Source organism: Hemibagrus wyckioides, linkage group LG17 (genome assembly GCF_019097595.1).
Source record: "Hemibagrus wyckioides isolate EC202008001 linkage group LG17, SWU_Hwy_1.0, whole genome shotgun sequence".
Lineage (NCBI taxonomy): Eukaryota > Metazoa > Chordata > Actinopteri > Siluriformes > Bagridae > Hemibagrus > Hemibagrus wyckioides.
The window spans coordinates 21,664,218-21,684,625 of NC_080726.1; the positions used below are offsets into that span (position 1 = coordinate 21,664,218).

Genomic DNA, 20,408 nt, shown 5'->3' on the forward strand with positions numbered 1-20,408 from the left:
TCCCGGTCTGCAGTGGTCAGTATCTATCAAAAGTGGTCCAAGGAAGGAACAGTAGTGAACCAGCGACAGGGTCATGGGCGGTCAAGGCTCACTGATGGACGTGGGGAGCGAACGCTGGCCCGTGTGATCCGATCCAACAGACGAGCTACTGTTGCTCAAATTGCTGAAGAAGTTAATGCTGGACCAACACAATATTAGGCAGGTGGTCATAAAGTTATGCCTGATCAGTGTACATCTATAACTCCACCCACATTATAACTCTTTACATGCTTGTATTTGCAGACTATTCAGTTGCTGCTGTTGCTGTTTTGCACATTTTAAACTGCCACCAACTGCTGCTATACATATATATATATATATATTTACCAGAACCCAATTGTTTACATTTCTTCTATTTTGCACATTTTTCCATGCTATTCTGTCTATGTTGTGTATTTCGGGTATCTGTCCTGTACTGTTTTGTTTCTGTATTGTCTGTTGTACTGTTTACACCAGGTTGCACATTATGTAGCTAGGACAACAACGTTCTGTCCTTAGCTCTGTGTTGTTTGTAGATATTGTATATGTTGTTATGTTGTTTTATGGAGAACCTTTGTCTCATTTCACTGTATCTCTAGATAAACAAATTTCTTGAAGAAATAGTTTTTCTATTCTTTCAGCAGTCTGACAGTGCCCCTCTTCTGGCCTTTATGTATACATTTTACTATTCTGTTAAATAAATTCTTTCTCTGAATCAATCCGTGTTTAGAAATTATGAAGGGATTCAACATCACTCAGGGCTTTGGGGATAAAAACATGATTTTTTTCTGGTCATGCACCTAACACCAACGGTGATATCTCCAAACAACACACATGATCCCGTCCCATCTGTTACCTACAGTAGCTGCTCCTGGATCAGTGTAATTTTCTGCCTGACTGGCCTCTTTCGGATTCTTTCTAATTGGAAACTCTAGAGCTTTTGAAAGGTGTATAAGGAGCGGTGAAATCTTTCATTACATCCAACCTTCCATTTGCTTTCACTTTGAAGAGAGCGCTTTGAGTATCCGCAGGCCAATGTAGTAATTTTCAGCTCGCCCTTTATCAATCATGGCTCACTCATTCCCCACTCAGCTAGCAGTTACTCTTGGCCTCAACACCATCATACTAAACCACTTGGCTCGGATTTGTAAATCATTCCAGTCAAACCTATACTTTAGACCTCGTAATACAGGACTTTAAGTCCCACAGGAAAGTTTCAAACATCACCGTTCATAGCTGTAATAAAATAAAATAGAATAAAATGCTTCAGGGGTTTCCTCCCTCAGTCCAAAGACATGTGTTGTAGGTTGACTGGAATCTCTAAATTATCCATAGTGTGTGTGTGCAATGGACTGTCCAGGGTGTCCCCCACATTGTACCCTGGGGTAGACTCCAGGCTCCCTGCAACCCTGTGTAGGATAAGTGCTACAGAAAATGGATGGATGGATAATATTTAAAAAATCATGATAAAGATGCTGTTTTTTGGTATTGTATTGTATAATATTTTCATATAATATTGCATTTTGACATCAATCAGCCATGACATTCTGAGCAGTGCCAGGTTAAGTGAATAACACTGATGATCTTATCATGGCACCTGTTAGTGGGTGGGATATATTAGGCAGCAAGTCAACATTTTGTCCTCAAAGTTGATGTGTTAGAAGCAGGAAAAATGGGCAAAATATTAGGCAGGTGGTCATAATGTTATGCCTGATCGGTGTATCTGTTGAGTCTCGAAACTGGTTGTGAGGCCTGAATGCTTCTGTACCTCTTTCCAGACAGCAGGAAGGTGAAGAGTGTGTGTGTGAAGGGTGTGTGGGTTTGTCCACAGTTAGCAAATCATGCGGTTGCAGCATAACGTATAACATCATACAGCTTCAGTTTATGTTCCACTCAAACACCACAATGAAGAAAAAGTATGAGCTATGTGACTTTGAGCGGGGCATGGATGATAGCACCAGAAGGGCTGGTTTTATGTATTTCATAAACTGTTGATCTTCTGGGATTTTCACACACAACAGTCTCTATAGTTTATACAGAATTCTACAGATGCTCATAATAAAGTGGATAAAATCCATAAAACCAATCTTCAAAAATCAGATTGTTTTGTGATATCTCCAAGAAATACTGCATTCATTTTTCATATGAGGGCAGATATTATTTATACCACTTTGCTTCCAAAAGCCTGTAAAAAAGTGAAATTTCTTTGAAACTTCTGAAAAATTCGGTAGCTCCTCTCTGTAGCTCATTACTTGATTTGGATGTAAGTGTTTTGAGAAATGAATATGTTTCAGCACAACCCGAGTTCTGTCTCTTAAACAGAACAAGTTCAATTCTTAAATAAAATGGTTTGTCTGTGCTATATAAATTCCTAGGAAACATCTGCTTTCTACCTATAAAGCTACTGAAGCAGTAATTTTCTATTTAGGAGACAGGAGATCATGTCTGAATAATTTAACATAAACTGCATGAGTGTACTGGAGAGACGGCTCTGATCCTCGGGTTCTTTACCTTTTCAAGAGCCCGAGAGCAGAATTGCGAAACTGCCTTTAGAGAGAAGCAAGGATGCGACACTAGATCCAAATTTGGCCAAATAAAGGTGCTATACAGGGCAGCTGTATTTTACAGCATTCTGAATGGGAGAGCCTTTATCATGGGAATGCACGAATGCTGCTTCACAGAGATATCTACAAAGCAGCTGCCTGCTGAATGGGCCACAAGTATAATATCACATATACATGCATTCAATTACTCTGTAGAGGGTTTAGCACAAACGACACACAGCCCAGTCCTGCACTACAGAGAAAAGCCCCAGCATACACAATTAAAATGCAATGAGATTCACACTAAGTAGCATCACTGTCTTGGTTTTTTTTTCATCAGTAATAATGGATTTGATACACGGTGTAATTGACCCCACAAGGTGCTTTTTTACTCGTCTAGAGTCCCAGTTGCAATTATGTACTAATCCAGTTCTCTTACACTGCCTAATGCTTTGCATTTCACCTTAAAAAGCTACGTATATCATTTCTTATGATTTAAACAGTTCAGTAACATTCCAGAGATTCAGCAGACACCCTTATCCAGAGCAACTTACATTTATTTCCTTATAACTGAGCAGTTGAGGGTTAGAAGCTTTGCTCAAAGGCCCAGCAGAAGCAGGCTTTAAACTCATAACCCTCTGATCAGCAGGCCAAAGAGCTACCACTGAGCTACCATCACCTCAAACCAGGTCAAACCGGTCTACTACCTTAGTGTCTCAAACATTATAATAGCATTGGATCGTAATCGTTTAAGGAACAATATCACAATACAATCTAGGCTTTCAATAAAGCATGGAGATCTATCGATATCTTAAAAAAAACTTTGCTAGCTAAGTGTGCTTTCCTCACACACTGAATGGATAGCTATGCGCCATCGTGAAACAGACACATTGATGCAGTTTATAACCAGGATGCTCCCCCTATAGCCTGAGATTCCAGGAGCAGACATCGACATCATCTTCTGTCTATTCATATGTCGTGCACGCTGAGATGCTTTTCTGCTCACCACGGTCGTAAAGAATGGTTGGTCGTAAAGAAAGGCAGTCGGTCCTGACGACATCCCGGTGGAGGTCTGGAAGTGTCTAGGAGAGGCGGCAGTGGATTTTTTAACTAGTCTGTTTAACAGGGTTTTAGAGAGTGAGAAGATGCCTGAGGAATGGAGAAGAAGTGTATTAGTGCCGATCTTCAAGAATAAGGGTGACGTGCAGAGTTGCAGCAACTATAGGGGGATAAAGTTGATGAGCCATACAATGAAGCTATGGGAAAGAGTAGTGGAAGCTAGGTTAAGGAAGGTAGTGGAAATTTGTGAGCAGCAGTATGGCTTCATGCCCAGAAAGAGCACAACAGATGCAATTTTTGCTCTGAGAATGTTCATGGTCAGAAGTATAGGGATGGTCAGGGGGAGTTGCACTGTGTGTTTGTAGATTTGGAGAAAGCGTATGACAGGGTGCCAAGAGAAGAGCTGTGGTACTGTATGAGGAAGTCAGGAGTAGCAGAGAAGTATGTCAGAGTGGTGCAGGACATGTATGAGAGGAGCAGGACAGTGGTGAGGTGTGCTGTAGGGCAGACAGAGGAGTTCAGAGTGGAGGTGGGACTACATCAGGGATCGGCTCTGAGCCCCTTCCTGTTTGCTATGGTGATGGACCAGTTGTCAGAGGAGGTCAGACGGGAGTCTCCTTGGACAATGATGTTTGCAGATGACATTGTGATCTGTAGTGATAGCAGGGAGCAAGTGGAGGAAAACCTGGAGAGGTGGAGGTTTGCGCTGGAGAGAAGAGGAATGAAAGTCAGTCGTGGTAAGACTGAGTACATGTGTGTGAATGAAAGGGAGGGAAGTGGAACAGTAAGATTACAGGGTAAAGAGGTGAAGAAGGTACAGGAGTTTAAGTACTTGGGGTCAACAGTCCAGAGTAATGGAGAGTGTGGGAAAGAGGTAAAGAAGCGAGTGCAGGCAGGTTGGAATGGGTGGAGAAAGGTGTCGGGAGTTCTGCGTGATAGAAATATTTCAGCGAGAATCAAGGGGAAGGTGTACAGGACAGGGGTGAGACCAGCCATGCTGTATGGTTTAGAGACAATATCACTGAGACAGAGACAGGAGTCAGAGCTGGAGGTAGCAGAGCTGAAGATGTTGAGGTTCTCTTTGGGAGTGACAAGATGGACAGGATTAGGAATGAGTACATCAGAGGGACGTCCACTCCCGAGCTCCTGGTGTTCTGAGTTTCCAGTGTGACCACTTCTTCTTTCCGAACCCGCCTGATCCATCCGGACGCTCTACCCCTGCTTGGAGTCTTATCACTTGGTGGTGCTCACTGCTGCTGTGGATGGATCTGTGTGGACATTCTGTGACTGCTGTGGACAGGGCCATTTGGAGACTATCACACCGTCACAGACCTGCCGTTCCAACAGCAACAGCAAGGAATTAGTGTCTATAATAAACTCAGAAACTACACTGACCTAATAGATCCTCATGAGCTCTTGGTTGCTGTTGTAGAAAGGACATTATTTAGTTACATTTATATTATTTTTCTCAGAGGTTCCCTTCTGAGCCTGGTTCCTTTCAAGGTTTCTTCCTCATATCATCACAGGGAGTTTTTCCTCACCACCGTCGCCTCAGGCTTCTCATTAGGGATAAAATAGTTACTTTAAACTTTAGCATTTTTTTTATTTCTCTATGTTTCTCTACTTCTGTGAAGCTGCTTTGGACAATGCCCATTGTTGAAAGCGCTATACAAATGAATTGAATTGAATTACACAAACATAACCGTAGTGTATTGGATGTGATTGTGTTTGTTTGTCACATCATCCCTTATAAACCCTAGGAGATTTCTAGCAAGCTCAAAGCAGCCCATCTGGCATGACCAAGCATATCAGTCACAGAGATCAAACTTTTTTCTTCATTCTGATGTTTGATGAAGCTCTGAAGCTGAAGCCAAGTGTATGGGTGTTTCCTATAAAGTGGGTGGTGTGTGTGTGTATTACTGATCCAGTTCCTGATACAGGCTGAACTTTAAAGGAAGAACAAGGAGGAAGAAGAGGAAAAAACAGTGCAATTCCTACAATAACATGCTCAGTGAGATGAGGCTCACCCACGATATACACAATTATACTCGGCCAGCTGAGCCTGGGGCAGCTGCTGTGTTTGTTTTTCTAATGTGTTAATAAAGGCACTCCCGACAGACCGCGCCTGGCACTCCACTCAACCCAAACTGCACATCACTTATTCATTTAGCAGAGCCTGTGCTGTCCCAAATCACCAGCAGAAGCAATCGGTCTAGTCTGCCGGACAATCATCTGAGGTGATTCAGGTCCATCTATAATTCCTGAATAAGTATTGATTTATTGGGTGTCTGTCTTATTATGGAAAAGAAGATTTTAATACCTAGCTGGATTAAAAAAAACACAGAGATGGAAAGCTAATTTGTGTGACATGCAGCATCACTTTACGTTTCTCATACGGAAGAGGATCATATACATATAAAGTCAGGAAACACCGGGGTGCATTTGAACTGCCCTCGGAGCGAGGTGCAGCATGCTGTTTAAAGGAGGGATGATTTGTGAGGGTAATATCCCTGTGTGAGAGATCAATGAGGATCACAAGGTGCACTTTTTTTAAGCCATTCCACCGTTTTTTCCTTCACTGAAATGTAAATGTCTCCTTTAAATGCATATTTCTTTTGGTAAAGATCTTGAAATCCTGTGTGAAATTTCATTTGTTTTCTAATTTCAGAGAATAAAAGAGGTCTTTAAGAGGATGATAATGATTCGGAATCAAGCGTTCGGCATATAGAAGTAGTTATACCTTCATATAAAAGGATTCAATTAAAACACACACACACACACACACACACACAAACACACACACACACACACACAAACAAACACACACTCTCTCTCTCTCTCTCTCTCTTTCTCTCTCTCTGTCTCTCTCTCTCTCACACACACACACACAAAATCTCTTTCTCTCTCTCTCTCTCTCTCTCACACACACACACACACACAAAATCTCTCTTTCTCTCTCTCTCTCTCTCTCTCTCTCTCTCACACACACACACACACAAAATCTCTCTCTCTCTCACACACACACACACACACACAAAATCTCTCTCTCTCTCACACACACACACACACACACACAATTTCTCTTTCTCTCTCTCTCGCTCTCTCTCTCTTTCTCTCACACACACACACACACACACACAAAATCCCCCCCCCACACACACACAAACTCTCTCTCTTTCTCTCTCTCTCTCTCTCTCACTCTTGCTCTCTCTCTCTCTTTCTCACTCTTGCTCTCTCTCTCTTTCTCTCTCTCTCTCTCTCTCTCTCTCTCTCTCAAACACACATACTCTTACACAAACCCAACACACACTCACACATATACCTACCTACACACAGACATACACACACTCACACACACATATAGATATACCCCCCCACACACACACACAGTCACACTCTTTCTCACACAAACCCAACACACACTCACACAAATACCTACCCCCCCCACACACACAGTCACACTCTCACACAAACCCAGCACACTCACACATATACCTACCTACACACTCTCTCTCTCTCTCTCTCTCTCTCTCTCCCTCACACACACACACACACAACGCCAACACATACACACACTAGAATCTAAATCTCTAATAAATAATCTGTTTTTGATAGATTTCACAGTTCAGAAGCGTCTCAGTAAACACTCACATGTCTGCTGAATACACTGTACTGTACATTACTCTTAATATAATGATCTTAATATGGCACCATATTTCATTAATACCTGAAACAAACACTCAAACACAAAAAAAAATGGAAATAAACAACACAGGGCACTGGAATGGACTGTTAGACGGTGCTGTGATTTAATAGGGCATCTAGTTAGCATTTGACAAGAACAATAAAGCAAGCCTCTCGCTAAAGCCAACAGACTGGACACAATCAATAGCTCTGGTTCTCCTTGGGGGGACATTGTCAATGAGCATCAGGAAGCTTCGGTTTTGTTATTATGATTATCATTAAAGATTGTCATGCTAGTCTTAGTGTGAACAATGAAAACCAAGTAACACGTCTGTAAAATAAACAAAAGTCTTCATTTTACATTATAATGTACAATGCAGCTAATTAATTCTCTCTCCTGTCCTCTCCTGCCACACTCACTTTGTAATAACATGTAATTGCACGTTGTTACGGCTTGCTTCAACAATGAAATTGGCTCTAGTTGTGAAGCTGAATTAATAAAGAAAAGTACCTTAAAAGACAAAGACATTCCTCTTCACTGACTAAGAGACAGGAGTCAGAGCTGAAGATGTTGAGGTTCACTTTGGGAGGGACACGGTTGGACAGGATTAGGAAAGAGGACATCAGAGGGACAGCTCATGTTGGACGCTTGGGGGACAAAGTTAGGGAGGCCAGATTAAGATGGTTTGGACATGTTCAGAGGAGGGAGAGTGAGTGAATCGGTAGGAGAATGTTGGACATGGAGCTGCCAGGCAGGAGGCAAAGAGGAAGTCCAAAGAGGAGGTATATGGATGTAATAAAGGTAGTAGGATAGAATATGTAAAGGTAGGATATGAAGAATAAAATAAAGGTAGGATATGAAGCTAGTGGGTGCAAGTGTTGAGGATGCAGAAGATAGGGATAGGTGGAGAGAGATGATTCGCTGTGGCGAAGGGAAAAGCCAAAAGAAGAAGAAGAAGAAGAAGAGCTTAAAAGATAAATATAAGGTATCATTTGCACCATATCTGTTGTCTTATTTCTCAGGTAGTAAAAAACTGCTAATAAGACGTGCAACTGTAGGACTAAATAACACTTTATGTCAAGTTTAAAGAGCTGTACATTTTAGCTTTTTAGCATGCAAGTGCTTTCATTTACATTTATCACATTTGGCAGAGACTCTTATCCAGAAGTGCTTTGAAGTCTCTACATCCTGATCCTGGTTCAGTAGATCATAGACCAAGAACACCATCAGCCTAAAAACTCTTTTGGGGAGGATATATGGAACAGAGAGAAGAGTTTTGATGCGTACTTTCGCTGTACCCTGAGAGATGCTGGACGAGCAATGCGAGAGTTTGGTGGTCAATGCTTTGAGGTAAATGGTTGTTTCTGGCTTTGTAGGCAAGTTTTAAATCTGCTACAGGAAGCCAGTGGAGTGTAGCAATGGGAGAAGTTAAGCTACATTCCAGATCATTAGCCGAGCTCAGAGGCAGACCTGCACGGAAGTCCAGTCTGGAAATGACAAGGAACTGAACAAGCACCTGTGTGGGAATGGTCTTTGTGGATAGAAATGAACAAATCCTTCTGATAAGGAGAAGGAGATATCGTCAGATAAGCAAATTTTTTATGACATCTTTCCCTAACTCACATTACATCACTTGACCAGACAGTGTTGTGTTATAGAACTTCGTCTTCCTTCTCTTATATACGAATCCTGCTCTGGTTCTTAATACACTACCAGCTCCTCTTTTCCTTGCACAGCAGCAGCAGGAGGCTGTATATGGTGCATGATAGATGCTTGATCTTCCATTAAACGAACAGATGATTATTATTGCTCATAAAATTCTTATTCTGAGCCAGCCCAATAAAAGCTGGATTTCTGCTATGTGTACATTATATTCACGGCATGTTTCAGCATGTTCTCACACTTACTATTAAGACCAATTTGCTTCATATAAAAAGTTTCAGTGTGTAAGCTTTTGATATCACATGTCACTGCTGGTCATTTGGAAATTTCTGTTTTTTTCATTAGTGTATGTAATGCTTTCTTAAGACCACAAGCTTCTCAGAAATAAAAAAAATCAGTGCTATAGTGTAAAGCTCACTGGATCTCTATATAAGGCAAAGAGTGAAGAATGCAGTCGGAGCAGATGTGAACTCTCAGGTATGTTGTGTTAAAGGAATGGAATGTTATGAATGACCTTCATTCCTTGAAGGAAGAAATGATCTGGGTGGATGCATTAAGATGTTCCTGTGAATGGTCGTTCGTTACACTATAAAAGTGCTCTGAACTCATATCCAACTATTAACAAAGTGCTCATAGAAGAATATCTTCACTACAACGACAGAGCAATACCCGAGGAAGGCCTTTTCATCACATTATGAAAATGCCCCAGAGCCAATCAATAGGCTTTTAAGAAACAAAACAAAAAAAAAACATATGCAGAACGACACAATCAATAGGCGAGATCAATGCGGCTCTTCCTCCTCTCCAGCTTCCAGGTGTTATTTGTTATTACGTGTGATTTTGAATGCTTGTCCTGGTCACCTTGTCTTCTACAGCTTCAGTAACTGAATCATCTCCTCATTGTTGGCTTGCTGAGCCAAATCAAATGCTGTATATCCTTTGCAGTTGACTATGTACTTATCTGCATTGTTCAACAGCAGGGCTTTGACAATCGGGACGCTTCCCGATTGCACAGCCAGATGCAGGGGTGTGTCCTTGCTGTTGTTTTGAACGTTGATGTCGGTGTGTCCAGCAATGAGCAAAAGCACGTTGGCAAAGCCTCTGTTGTGGCACGCCAAGTGCAGCGGTGTCCATCCTCCATCCTCAGCCACGTTTGGGTTCGCCCCGGCGTTGATCAGCACCGAGACGACTTCGTCATGCCGGTGGTGGCACGAGAGGTGCAGCGCCGTCCACCCTCCTTCACCTTGCATGTCCACAGAGGCACCGTTCTCCTCCAGAACTAACAAAGTCTCTGAGTGTCCCTTAAGTGCTGCCAAGTGCATGGGTGTCCATTTCTGCCCTGTCATGACATCAGCGTCCTCGCCGTTATTTAGCAGGAGCCTGCAGATGCCCGTGCAGCCTTGGAGCGCTGCGAAATGCAGGGCGCTGTAACTACGGTCATCTTTGAGCTTCACGTCTGCGCCGCTGTTCACCAGAAGCCGTGCTACCCGGAAGTGGCCCTGCTCGGCTGCTAGGTGCAGTGGGGTGGTTTGAGTATTATCCGTCCTGTTTGGGTCGGCTCCTTTAGCCAGTAAGATCTTGGCTATGCGCAGGTGACCATACTCGCACGCCGTGTGGAGTGCCGTCCTTCCGGATTGTTCTTCTTGTTTGTCTACGTTGCTCAAGCGAGAGAGAAGATGGCGCACAACATTCTCATGACCATTTTGAGAAGCGAGGTGTAGAGGTGTCCATCCATCTTTGTCTTTCACATCAGCCGTGGCTTTGGCGTCCAGTAAAAGTCGGACAGCTCGGTCGTCTCCACTCTGGGAGGCGAAATGCAGAGCCGTCCACAGGTCCTGTTCGGTGAGGTTGACGTCAGCACCGTGTTCCACAAGCAGGCCGCAGATCTCGTGAAACTTCTTCAGCACTGCGACAAGAAGCGGTGTGTATCCGTTGGCACTCTGGCAATTCACTGATGCCCCGTGATTTAACACCAGCCTAACGCTTTCAGTGTTGCCGCTGGCGACAGCATAGTGAAGGAGCGAGTTGTCTTCTTTGAAGCGCATCGAGACATGCTCTTTCTTTAACACATTCTTGAAGCTTTCAAAGTCCTTGCGTTTCAAGTAGGACACAATGTCTTTATCTGTTAGTAAGATGGATACAAAGGATTGTTTTAATCTGTGGAGCAAATATTAAATATAGGATCCATTAGATTTGAAAAACCAACCTGAATGGCGTTCTGGTGTTTCCTGTGAATCCTGAGAGAACAAAAGTGCAGAGTGAATGTTTGTTTATAAGAGAGAAAAAGAGAGTTTGAAAAATACTCCTATTATATCTACTGTGTATTAGGTCTAGACTGAAGGCCACAAGGGAACTTGTGTGAAAGTGGCAGTGATTTAAGTTTAAGCTGAGATTTCTTTTTTTTTTCTTTTTTTTTTGCTGATAGTGTGCTACAGTATAAAGTTAAACATCACTTACTTCTCTCTGCAAGGCTGACAGACACTGAGACTTTTCAATTTTCTGTGACCTCTTATTTACTTCCCTGCCTGGAATCTTGTCTGGGAGTTTCAGGACATCGCTTAAAGCTTCAGTCATCTGTACTGTCTCTGAAAGAAAAAAAAACCCAGATCCAGATCCATCCTGCTGGGTGGCAGAGCGCAAAACAGCTCACTAAAAGCACAGTGCAGAAAATGCACCCTGACTTTTTATTCCAACAGAGATCCATTGGGCTCAGTTTAACTTTCTAAAAAGTCAGGTCAAAATCCTGCGCTGGTGACTTTACTTGCATCGGCACGGCTGGCTATTTTAACAGCTCCCGGTTCGCCCTCATTACGATACATAATATGTAGTTGGCCTTTGTGTGAGTTGTGATCTCTGAGCAGCTGGAGAGTCCAAATCAAACAGTGTTCAACACGAAGCACAAAAGTGCAGTGCTGAGCAAATAACTAAACTAATCACAGCTTTAGAAAGCTTATATGCAGAGGTTTAATTACATTCAGCTCATTATTCTTAACTACACTGAAATCGTATTAAATCTTTTTACCGTATTAAACAGTAATGGTTTGTATTAAAGGTGCATTAGGTAAGATTAGTCCTTTTTGTTTTTTTAAGATTAGGTCTTTAAAGCCAACTAACTAGAACAGTTCATCTTTATGCAGTCCTTAACACATTTTACCAGAGGCCAAAAAATGGATTTTATGCCTACTTTGGAGGGTTTCCATGTCATATCACACTCCACAGTGTTATTTAATGAAAGCAGACACTCAAGGCTTACAGAATTTCTATTTCATCATTATCAGTATATCATTTTATCATCATCATTATAATGATTTCTGTTTTTAACTAGCCTACTATGGGGCAAGGTTCCATGCAAATGTTTATATCTTCAAAGTAAATGGTGATATCAAACCCATTTCAATTCAATTTATTTTGTATAGCACCTTTGACAATGAACATTGTCTCAAAGCAGCTTTACAAAAGAAGAGAAACGGAGAAAGGGGAATAAAAAATAAAAAATAACTAAATAACTAGAAATAAAAATAAATTATTAAATTAAATTATTAAACTATTTTATCCTTAATTTATTTTATCCGTAATGAGCAAGACTGTGGCGACGGTGGCAAGGAAAAACTCCCTGGGATGATTTCTGCTCTCTGAAATGTGAAGGCATTATCTTCAACCCCAAAAACTCTGTAAGGTTACTCCAACAGAGGGAAAATACATCTCACAATGAAAGTACAAGTAATCTAAAAATTCAGATTGCACCTTTAACACAATGGCTAAATTAATATTATAATGATATGTCCTTCTCAAATTCGAAACTAAACGCTATCTTATCTTGACAGAAATTGTTTTCACTGCTCATGTTTCCCTGACTCTACTTAACCCACCCTACAGAACGCATGTATAAACAAACCCAAGTGAGTGTTACCATAAAAAGCTGGACGTTCACTGGAGTCTTGGCGCCAGCATTGTTGCATTATGCTGATCATCTCCTCACACTCATGAGGCTTGTCATCTGGGACCTTCTCCACACTGGGCCTTTTGCCAGATGTCACTCTGATCAATATTTCAGTCATATTCATCCCTGCATCAATAGAGCAGAAAATTGAGGATCTGTTTAAACTTAAACTCTTTATGAGCTGGAATATGAGGTGAAATTAGGATGCAGATGTACCACAGTACGGTCTTTTCTGGGTCAGGATCTCCCATATCACGATGGCGAAGCTGTTGTTAAGGAGGAACAGACAGAGTCTTTAATATCAGGCAAAGCATATGCGTGATCATTGTGTGATTTAATGTGATTAAAAGCCATAAATTGAAGTGCATGATTGTTGGATTCTCACCTGTAAACATCATATTTTGAAGTAGGAGGTTCGGGGTTCTGGCTGAAGGTCTCAGGTGGGACATAGTTAATGTTTCCTCTTGCTGCCAAATGCTCGATGAATGCTGTCTTGTTTGAAGAGTCGGCCCATTTAATTATCCCGAAATCTGAAATCTTACAGAAGCAAATCAGTTTATTTCAGGATTTTATTTGCTGCTGAAGTCGGTTCCTGTTTCCAATGAATTGGATTTAATAGAATTCTACAAAACATCAAATATGAGCTATAAAAAATGTTCATCTATTAATTAACAACATGTCTGTTATCCATTTATAGTACAGTACATGTAATGTTGAGGAACGTCTTCAAATCTGAAGAGTCATTCCCTCATCGATCTCTTTCTAAGATGAATTAATTCAACTTGCAATACATATATCATATACAATCTTGTGCGAATGTGTAAATATTTCACAGATAGTCTACTCTAAATACTTTAGTTTTCAACCATAACGCTTAATTTAAATTCCTTTCATAACTCTCATGCTGTTGCTTTCTGAAAGCTGCCACACTACATTTTGTTGTATTGTATACAATGACAATAATGTATCTCTTATTTTTATCTCTCTTATCTTGGAAGAAAAAAATGCGGCTTGTCGTGTTACCACAGCATAGCCGCCTGACCTCGAGACGTTCCATTATCCTGCAAACTGAAAGTTACAGCTTGACCTTTGACTAATGGACAGGAGATTCCTGCTAAATAAACTTCACCATATTAATCATTATACTTAAGCCAAAAAAATCGAAGCTGTTCGGTTGTGTCCATGTTGAGTATTACATTTTTGTGTCATGTCACACTCTACAGTGGTCTTTAATGACTCATATGAAAGTAAACACTCTGGACTTTAAGAATTTGTAAGAAATTTTGTTTTTCTCTAGCCTACTAGGGGTGATATATTCATAGAAATATCCACCCCCCCCATAAAATTCTGCTCTCTGAGATGCTCCGATTGTTTATTCATAAACATCTAAAATGTGAAGTTGTTATATTCAAACACTAAAATTCTGTGAAAGGTTATCCAAACAGATGGAAAAACACACGGCTCACAAAAGCCTACAGAGTCCTGAAACGTTTCACATCTAACTTTGTTTATTCTGATTAAAAAATGTCCCATAAGTCAATTTCTATCCCATCGGTGGAACTGAACACCAATGTTCTGGAGAAATGGGGTAACATAAACCGTGCAGATGACACTACTGTTCAATCAGGGCATCTCCTGATTTGTGAATACACTGATTACGAATAAGCACCTTCACATGAAGATGATCATCAAGGAGGATGTTGGATAGCTTCAGGTTCAGATGAAGGAAAGGCGGCTTCATGCTGTGCAGGAAGTTCATGCCCATGGCCACCTCATGGATCATCTGGAACTTCTTTGGCCACATAAGAGCATGAGTTGTGAGAAGATTATCCAGGGATCCTCTGTTGATGTACTCCATCACTGCGGCAGCTGAGTCTTTGCAAAGCCCATAAATAGTCAACAAGTATTTAAATTTGATCTTTCCTATTTTGGCGACCTGCAACATGTTCCTAGGAGAAACAGATCACATGGTATAATCTGATCCACATAGCGTTCAAGTACGAGTGGTGACTAGTAAGTCTGTATCTAACCACACAAATCCTCTCAGCATTCAAATCCTCTCAACGTTCAGAAATGTTATAAAAATATAACGTAAAAATCTAAATCCAGACATCCAGGTTTCTGTAAAGCTAGTGTCTGTTGTTGAATGCAATACAAATCAAACTCAAATGAATTAAATCGAATGGAAATCAGTCAGTTGTGTTTGTCAGTGACTGTGCAGTCCTACCTGTGATCACTGGAGGTTGTAAAAGCCTTAATGGCACACTTTTCCCGCCACAGTCTAAGCTTGACTTTGTACACGTGTCCGAACTTTCCTTCAGAAATTTTCTCCCAGTCTACTTCAAAATCTTCTTTTTTGAAATACATAAATCTCTCACCAATGCCGGAATCGTGACGAGCGTTTTTCTGTGGTGTAGGTTCTGCCATTTTGAATTGTTTCGGAAAAATCCAAATTCTGTAAATCTCACCCCGAGCTGTGTCTTCTATTCAACAAACTTTACTTTAACTACAAACTGGTCCGGGAGTCAGGAGGAGTTTAAGGTGCTGCTGATTTGCATAAGAATGTTACTAAGCCGGTCTGTAGGGTGTACAGGTGAAACTGCACTGATTTCCGTCATCTAACAATGCTGTGTGGAGACAAATATGTGTTTTGAAAAGAACGAAAGTTTGAGTAAACAATTAGGAAACTTTTAGCACTACGTCCATATCACTATTCTAGTGTTCCCCATACATTCCTAAGTGCAATGTTTATTCTATTCTACCAGTGAATCAGGAAAATATACAGGAATTACATGACTATGGGATGTTTAATTGCAACTTTAACCGTTTCATGCATAGTTTTCAAACTTTTTAGGAAAACAGATGTACAGTAATTTACCTCCACGTTTCTGATTTCTGTAACACATCTAGAGATTAAACCCCGCAAGTCTCTGGAATACCTTCCCTAACTTTCTACATAAAATCCTAAAATAAATACTGTATATGTTACTGAAGTTATTTTTACCTTCCATTTTTACCAAAATCAAATCATATTCAAATTTTATTTGTCACATGCGCAGTCATACCCAGTACGACATGTAGTGAAATGTTTTTTACCCCTTTCCTATGATGGAAATAAACATGTAAAACGAGAATATAAAAATATAAGTAATACAATTTAAATAAAAATGTAAAAATAGAATATAAAATAAGAAGTAATTAACAAAAAAATCAAAATCTAGGATATAAAAATATAAGAAGTACAATTTAAGTAAAAATGTAAAATAAAATATTAAATATAAGACTTGTAAATATAAGAGTATAAAATATGAGAAATAATTTAAATAAATATATAAGACTAGAATATAAACTATAATAAATAATGTCAATAAAAACATGAAACTAAAATATAAAAATATAGAAATACAATTTAAATACTCTAACAGTGTAAAACTAGAATAGAAAATATAAGAAATAATTTAAGTAAAAATGTAAACTAGAATAGAAAATATAAGAAATAAACTAGAAGAAAAAAAAGAAAAGAATCTAAAATAAAAAGAATATTAAGTAGAAAAAGAATATAAGAATATAATACAATATATAATATAATTTTACATATAATATAATTTTATGGTGTAACTTTTAATATACCATAATTTTACCGCCTATTTTTATGATAATTAGTTGAATCAGTAAGTCACATTTTACATTAAAGTAGGTATTCCTAGTGCCAAGAAGATTTGCTATTTCTATTTGTTATTTTTATATTTTAATCTTTAAAAATATTTTTTGTCTTTTATTTTGTCATCTAAATGAAACATTTTAGACCTTAATATGATTTTTTTATTATTATTTATTTATAAATACAGTAGATGATTTTTTTTCTAAATTTTAGGTATATTTAGTAATGGTCAAAATTGACTATTTAATTTTATATAAAAAAAAAAAATTAACCATTTTTACATACATTATGCATTAAAGTGAAAGTGTACTTTTTGTTATATTGAAGTATCTTGTGTACTTCAACATAATAAGCTTCAGTTTTATATAACGAAATATATAGAAATATTTTTGGCACTCCAAGATCTGCTTTTTAAACTGAAAACATTTTGAACTTTAGTACACAGTAGCTACATGATGCTTGTCTGTGTGTGGTGGGGTTTAAATATTTAATGTACACACCTAAGGCTATTGTTTTTTTTACTTTATAAAATTCAATACAGCTTAAAGGGCATAACCGTTTGGGATAAGAAAAAAAATCAAATAAATAATTCAACAATTTGCAGTATTGAGGAATTGTAATTTGTGTGTGCCACTTACCTGGGGAACACATGGCATGCTTTGGGCAATGTTCTGCTGGGAGTCCTTGGGTCCTGCCATCCATGTGGATGTTACTTTGACACGGACCTACCTAAGCATTGTTGCAGACCATGTACACCCTTTCATGGAAACGGTATTCCCTGATGGCTGTGGCCTCTTTCAGCAGGGTAATGTGCCGATCCACAAAGCAAAAATGGTTCAGGAATGGTTTGATGAGCATAACAACCAGTTAGAGATTGGCTTCCAAATTCCCCAGATCTCAATTCAATCCAGCATCTGTGGGATGTGCCAGACAAACAAGTCCGATCCATGGAGGCCACACCTCACAACTTACAGGAATTAAAGGATCTGCTGCTAACATCTTGGTGCCAGATACCACAGCACACCTTAGGGGATCTAGTGGAGTCCAGGCCTGGACAGGACAGGGCTGTTTTGGCAGCAAAAGGGGGACCAACACAATATTAGGTGGTCAGTATGTTATGCCTGATCGGTGTGTAAACAGAATAGATTAGTTGTGTCAGTCATAGACATGTAAATAACTACTTGCATAGTTTTTTACCAGATGACTCGATTTATTTTCTTAATCTCTTCTTTTACTCAAGTAAATAATTCCTACTCTAGCAGAACAGCAAGAAGTCAGTAAGTTTTGTACACTTTTCACAGCTGATTATTCTCAAATGAAGAGCAAAGTTTTAATCCACTCTAATTCTTTTCGCATACAAATATAATTAATTCTAGCATTTTTTTAAACTCGGTGAATGAGTTTTGTCTCTAGAGAAATTACCCACGATGCGTCACACTGTACTCTAGGTTCAAAGTTAATTTGTCGTTCAATTGTGCTTCGGTTCAAAATCTAATTTATAGTCAACTTTAGAAGCTTAGAAGTTTTAAGTATTCATTAAAAGGGTAATAAATAATGATGCAGTAATTATACTTTTTCTGTAGAATTATAGAAGTCCTAATAATTCCGTTATTGGCTTTTCCGTTCTCAAATAAGAATAAGAATAGCCTGGAGCAGTTCAAAATTTGCCTGAAAGACGACGAACATTACATCTCCCAGGAGGTTATGACTTAAATGCAATGTTTTTCAGAATTATTGATAGGTTTCATAAAAATGGTAAGCATAGAGAAGCATTATTTAGTTTTATGTAATTCTTTTTGAGTTCCTTGGGACTGAGAGCAAATGAAAACCTTTATTTTTTTTTATTTATTTTTTTTTTTCAAGAATAACAATTTGTTTACCTTTATTTAAACTATTCCACAGAGATATCAGTATATCAGTATTTCATACAATCAGTTTTACTCACTTTATGGAGGTGCCATCAAGTCTACAGGAGGCTTTCAATACGGCCCAATCATCGAAGATCATCAACATGGAAAACCAATACAGAAATGACCACAGGGACAAAATCAGACTCTGAAGTTGACCCTGTGGTCTAAATCAAACATGGACATCTGATATGTACTACCCTATAAATATAAAAGAGCATCAGCTGTGTATGAAGGACTGGTTCCTCCAACACCAGTCTCCAACAGCTTAGGTGGAAATCCAGATGAACCCGGAGAGACGTATCAAGCCAGCAGATCTCATCCTTGCCTTCGTTGCCCTGTGTGTTGTCCTCAGATAACAAATGACACCCAAGTGAATCTGGAGATTAAGCCCTATTTGTTTCTCAGCCACCATAAGATTCGACCAGCTGCTGTTTGGTAAAGTAAACCCTTCAGGAAGGTTTTATAGCCTTGCTATCAAGTTTAGCCTAATGTGTTTCATAGTCCTCGATTATGGCATTCATATCTCACTTGTGTATGGGTACAACGTGTAAATCAAACTCCTGCTTATGGGTAAATAGTCAGTCTCCAATCTGATGTGGGTCTTATCACAGGAAAACAGCGCTCTCTGAGGAATGTTCCCTTCCATGTCTGTTGAAAGCTATTATGGTATACAGTCTAACATCTTATTCAACGTAGTGCAAGCGTTTACTCAGTTATTAATATATTTATTTATTTTTACACACAGTGAGTTGTTGATGTCTGTGTCCTTGTTTTGGTCAATACACCATGTCTGCTTATTGCACTGGAATTTAGACACACAGAACGATGCACTAGGATAAACTGCATAGGAATAATTCTCTGATTGGATACAGAGTAAGTCCATGAAATAGGTTTATTGACAGACTTGTCCTATAATATGTCTGTTTATGTGACTTGAGGACTGGTTCCCATCAGGCCAATCTACCATAAAGGCTACAGAGATGACTCTTGTGGTAGGTTCATCTCCACATGGTTCCATGAGAGACGTTTGGGTTCTGATCACCTCCCTGTCTAATCCTTGCTTCTCCTTTTACTTTGTTTGGCTGAGTAACCCACTCTCAGAGAAGGCTGGGTTCTGGAATATTACAGAAGTTTTAAGGTTTGCATTGCTAGTTGGTGTTACTGGTTTAGACTGGTTTGTCTAGCTGTGGGGATTTATATACTGTGGATTGCTGTCTGTCAAAACTGGTTCCATTCAACAGCAAATTTACCAAAAGTGAACTTTTTCAAATTGGGTTTCTTCCTAATTTAGTCACCTGCCAGTTCCCACTGATCAGACAGCTCTTCCCATCATACAACAGCCAACAACCAGAAAAGGTAAAGGCTAACACATGCTTCCTCTGAGACACATGAAGCCAGCCAGCTGAGAGAGAGAGAGAGAGAGAGAGAGAGAGAGAATGCCATTCCTCCCACTCATCCTTGGCCAAGCATGTCTGTGCTTGATTATTGTTGGGAATTTCTTGCAAATTAAATAAAATCATTTTAGATGAAGGAACTAACATTAAAACAAATCTGGAAAACGTGAAAGCCTTCAGAATGCACTTTATATCTGAAGTTGCTCTTTTCCCCCACTCTTTGTCCTCCATGCCATTTTCCAGGTTACTTGTAGATCCATAAGGCATCCACCTGCTTCCCAGGACCCTGTCAAAAAGAGCCAGCTTTACCATCAGTCTCTTCCAGATGATTAACTACACCACTGCCTACCTACACCGTGATCTGAGGGGGGACCGCTCTGAGTGTGTGAAGGTGAGTCTCGGCTGCCTCGTTCTCCCTGAGAGAGCCTGGAGATCATTCAGCACTCATGAGCCCCTCTCAATAATTCTCACCCAACAATTTCTACCCATCATTACTCTACCATGTTTTACTGCACCTCTTTCTATTCTCGGATTCA

The 20,408-nt window shown here is 39.7% G+C and overlaps 1 protein-coding gene across 1 annotated transcript; it reads right to left on the reverse strand.

The window, feature by feature from the left end:
• Positions 1 to 7,384: 7,384 nt before the first annotated feature.
• ankk1 (ankyrin repeat and kinase domain containing 1) lies at positions 7,385 to 15,981 on the reverse strand. The gene is made up of 8 exons (XM_058414518.1): positions 15,135 to 15,981; positions 14,577 to 14,856; positions 13,293 to 13,444; positions 13,124 to 13,173; positions 12,878 to 13,033; positions 11,425 to 11,552; positions 11,174 to 11,204; positions 7,385 to 11,089 (listed from the first exon to the last, which is right to left on the reverse strand). The coding sequence occupies exons 1-8, from the start codon at positions 15,332 to 15,334 to the stop codon at positions 9,837 to 9,839; spliced, it is 2,250 nt and encodes a 749-aa protein (XP_058270501.1). The 5' UTR covers positions 15,335 to 15,981; the 3' UTR covers positions 7,385 to 9,836.
• Positions 15,982 to 20,408: the final 4,427 nt, after the last annotated feature.

Coding starts and splice junctions, on each gene's coding strand:
- ankk1 (XM_058414518.1), bottom strand. CDS start 15,334: ATGGCAGAACCTACACCACAGAAAAACGCTCGTCACGATTCCGGCATT. Junction 14,857..15,134: donor ACAACCTCCAGTGATCACAG/GTAGGACTGCAC, acceptor TGTTTCTCCTAG/GAACATGTTGCAGGTCGCCA. Junction 13,445..14,576: donor ATGATCATCTTCATGTGAAG/GTGCTTATTCGT, acceptor TGCTTCTGTAAG/ATTTCAGATTTCGGGATAAT.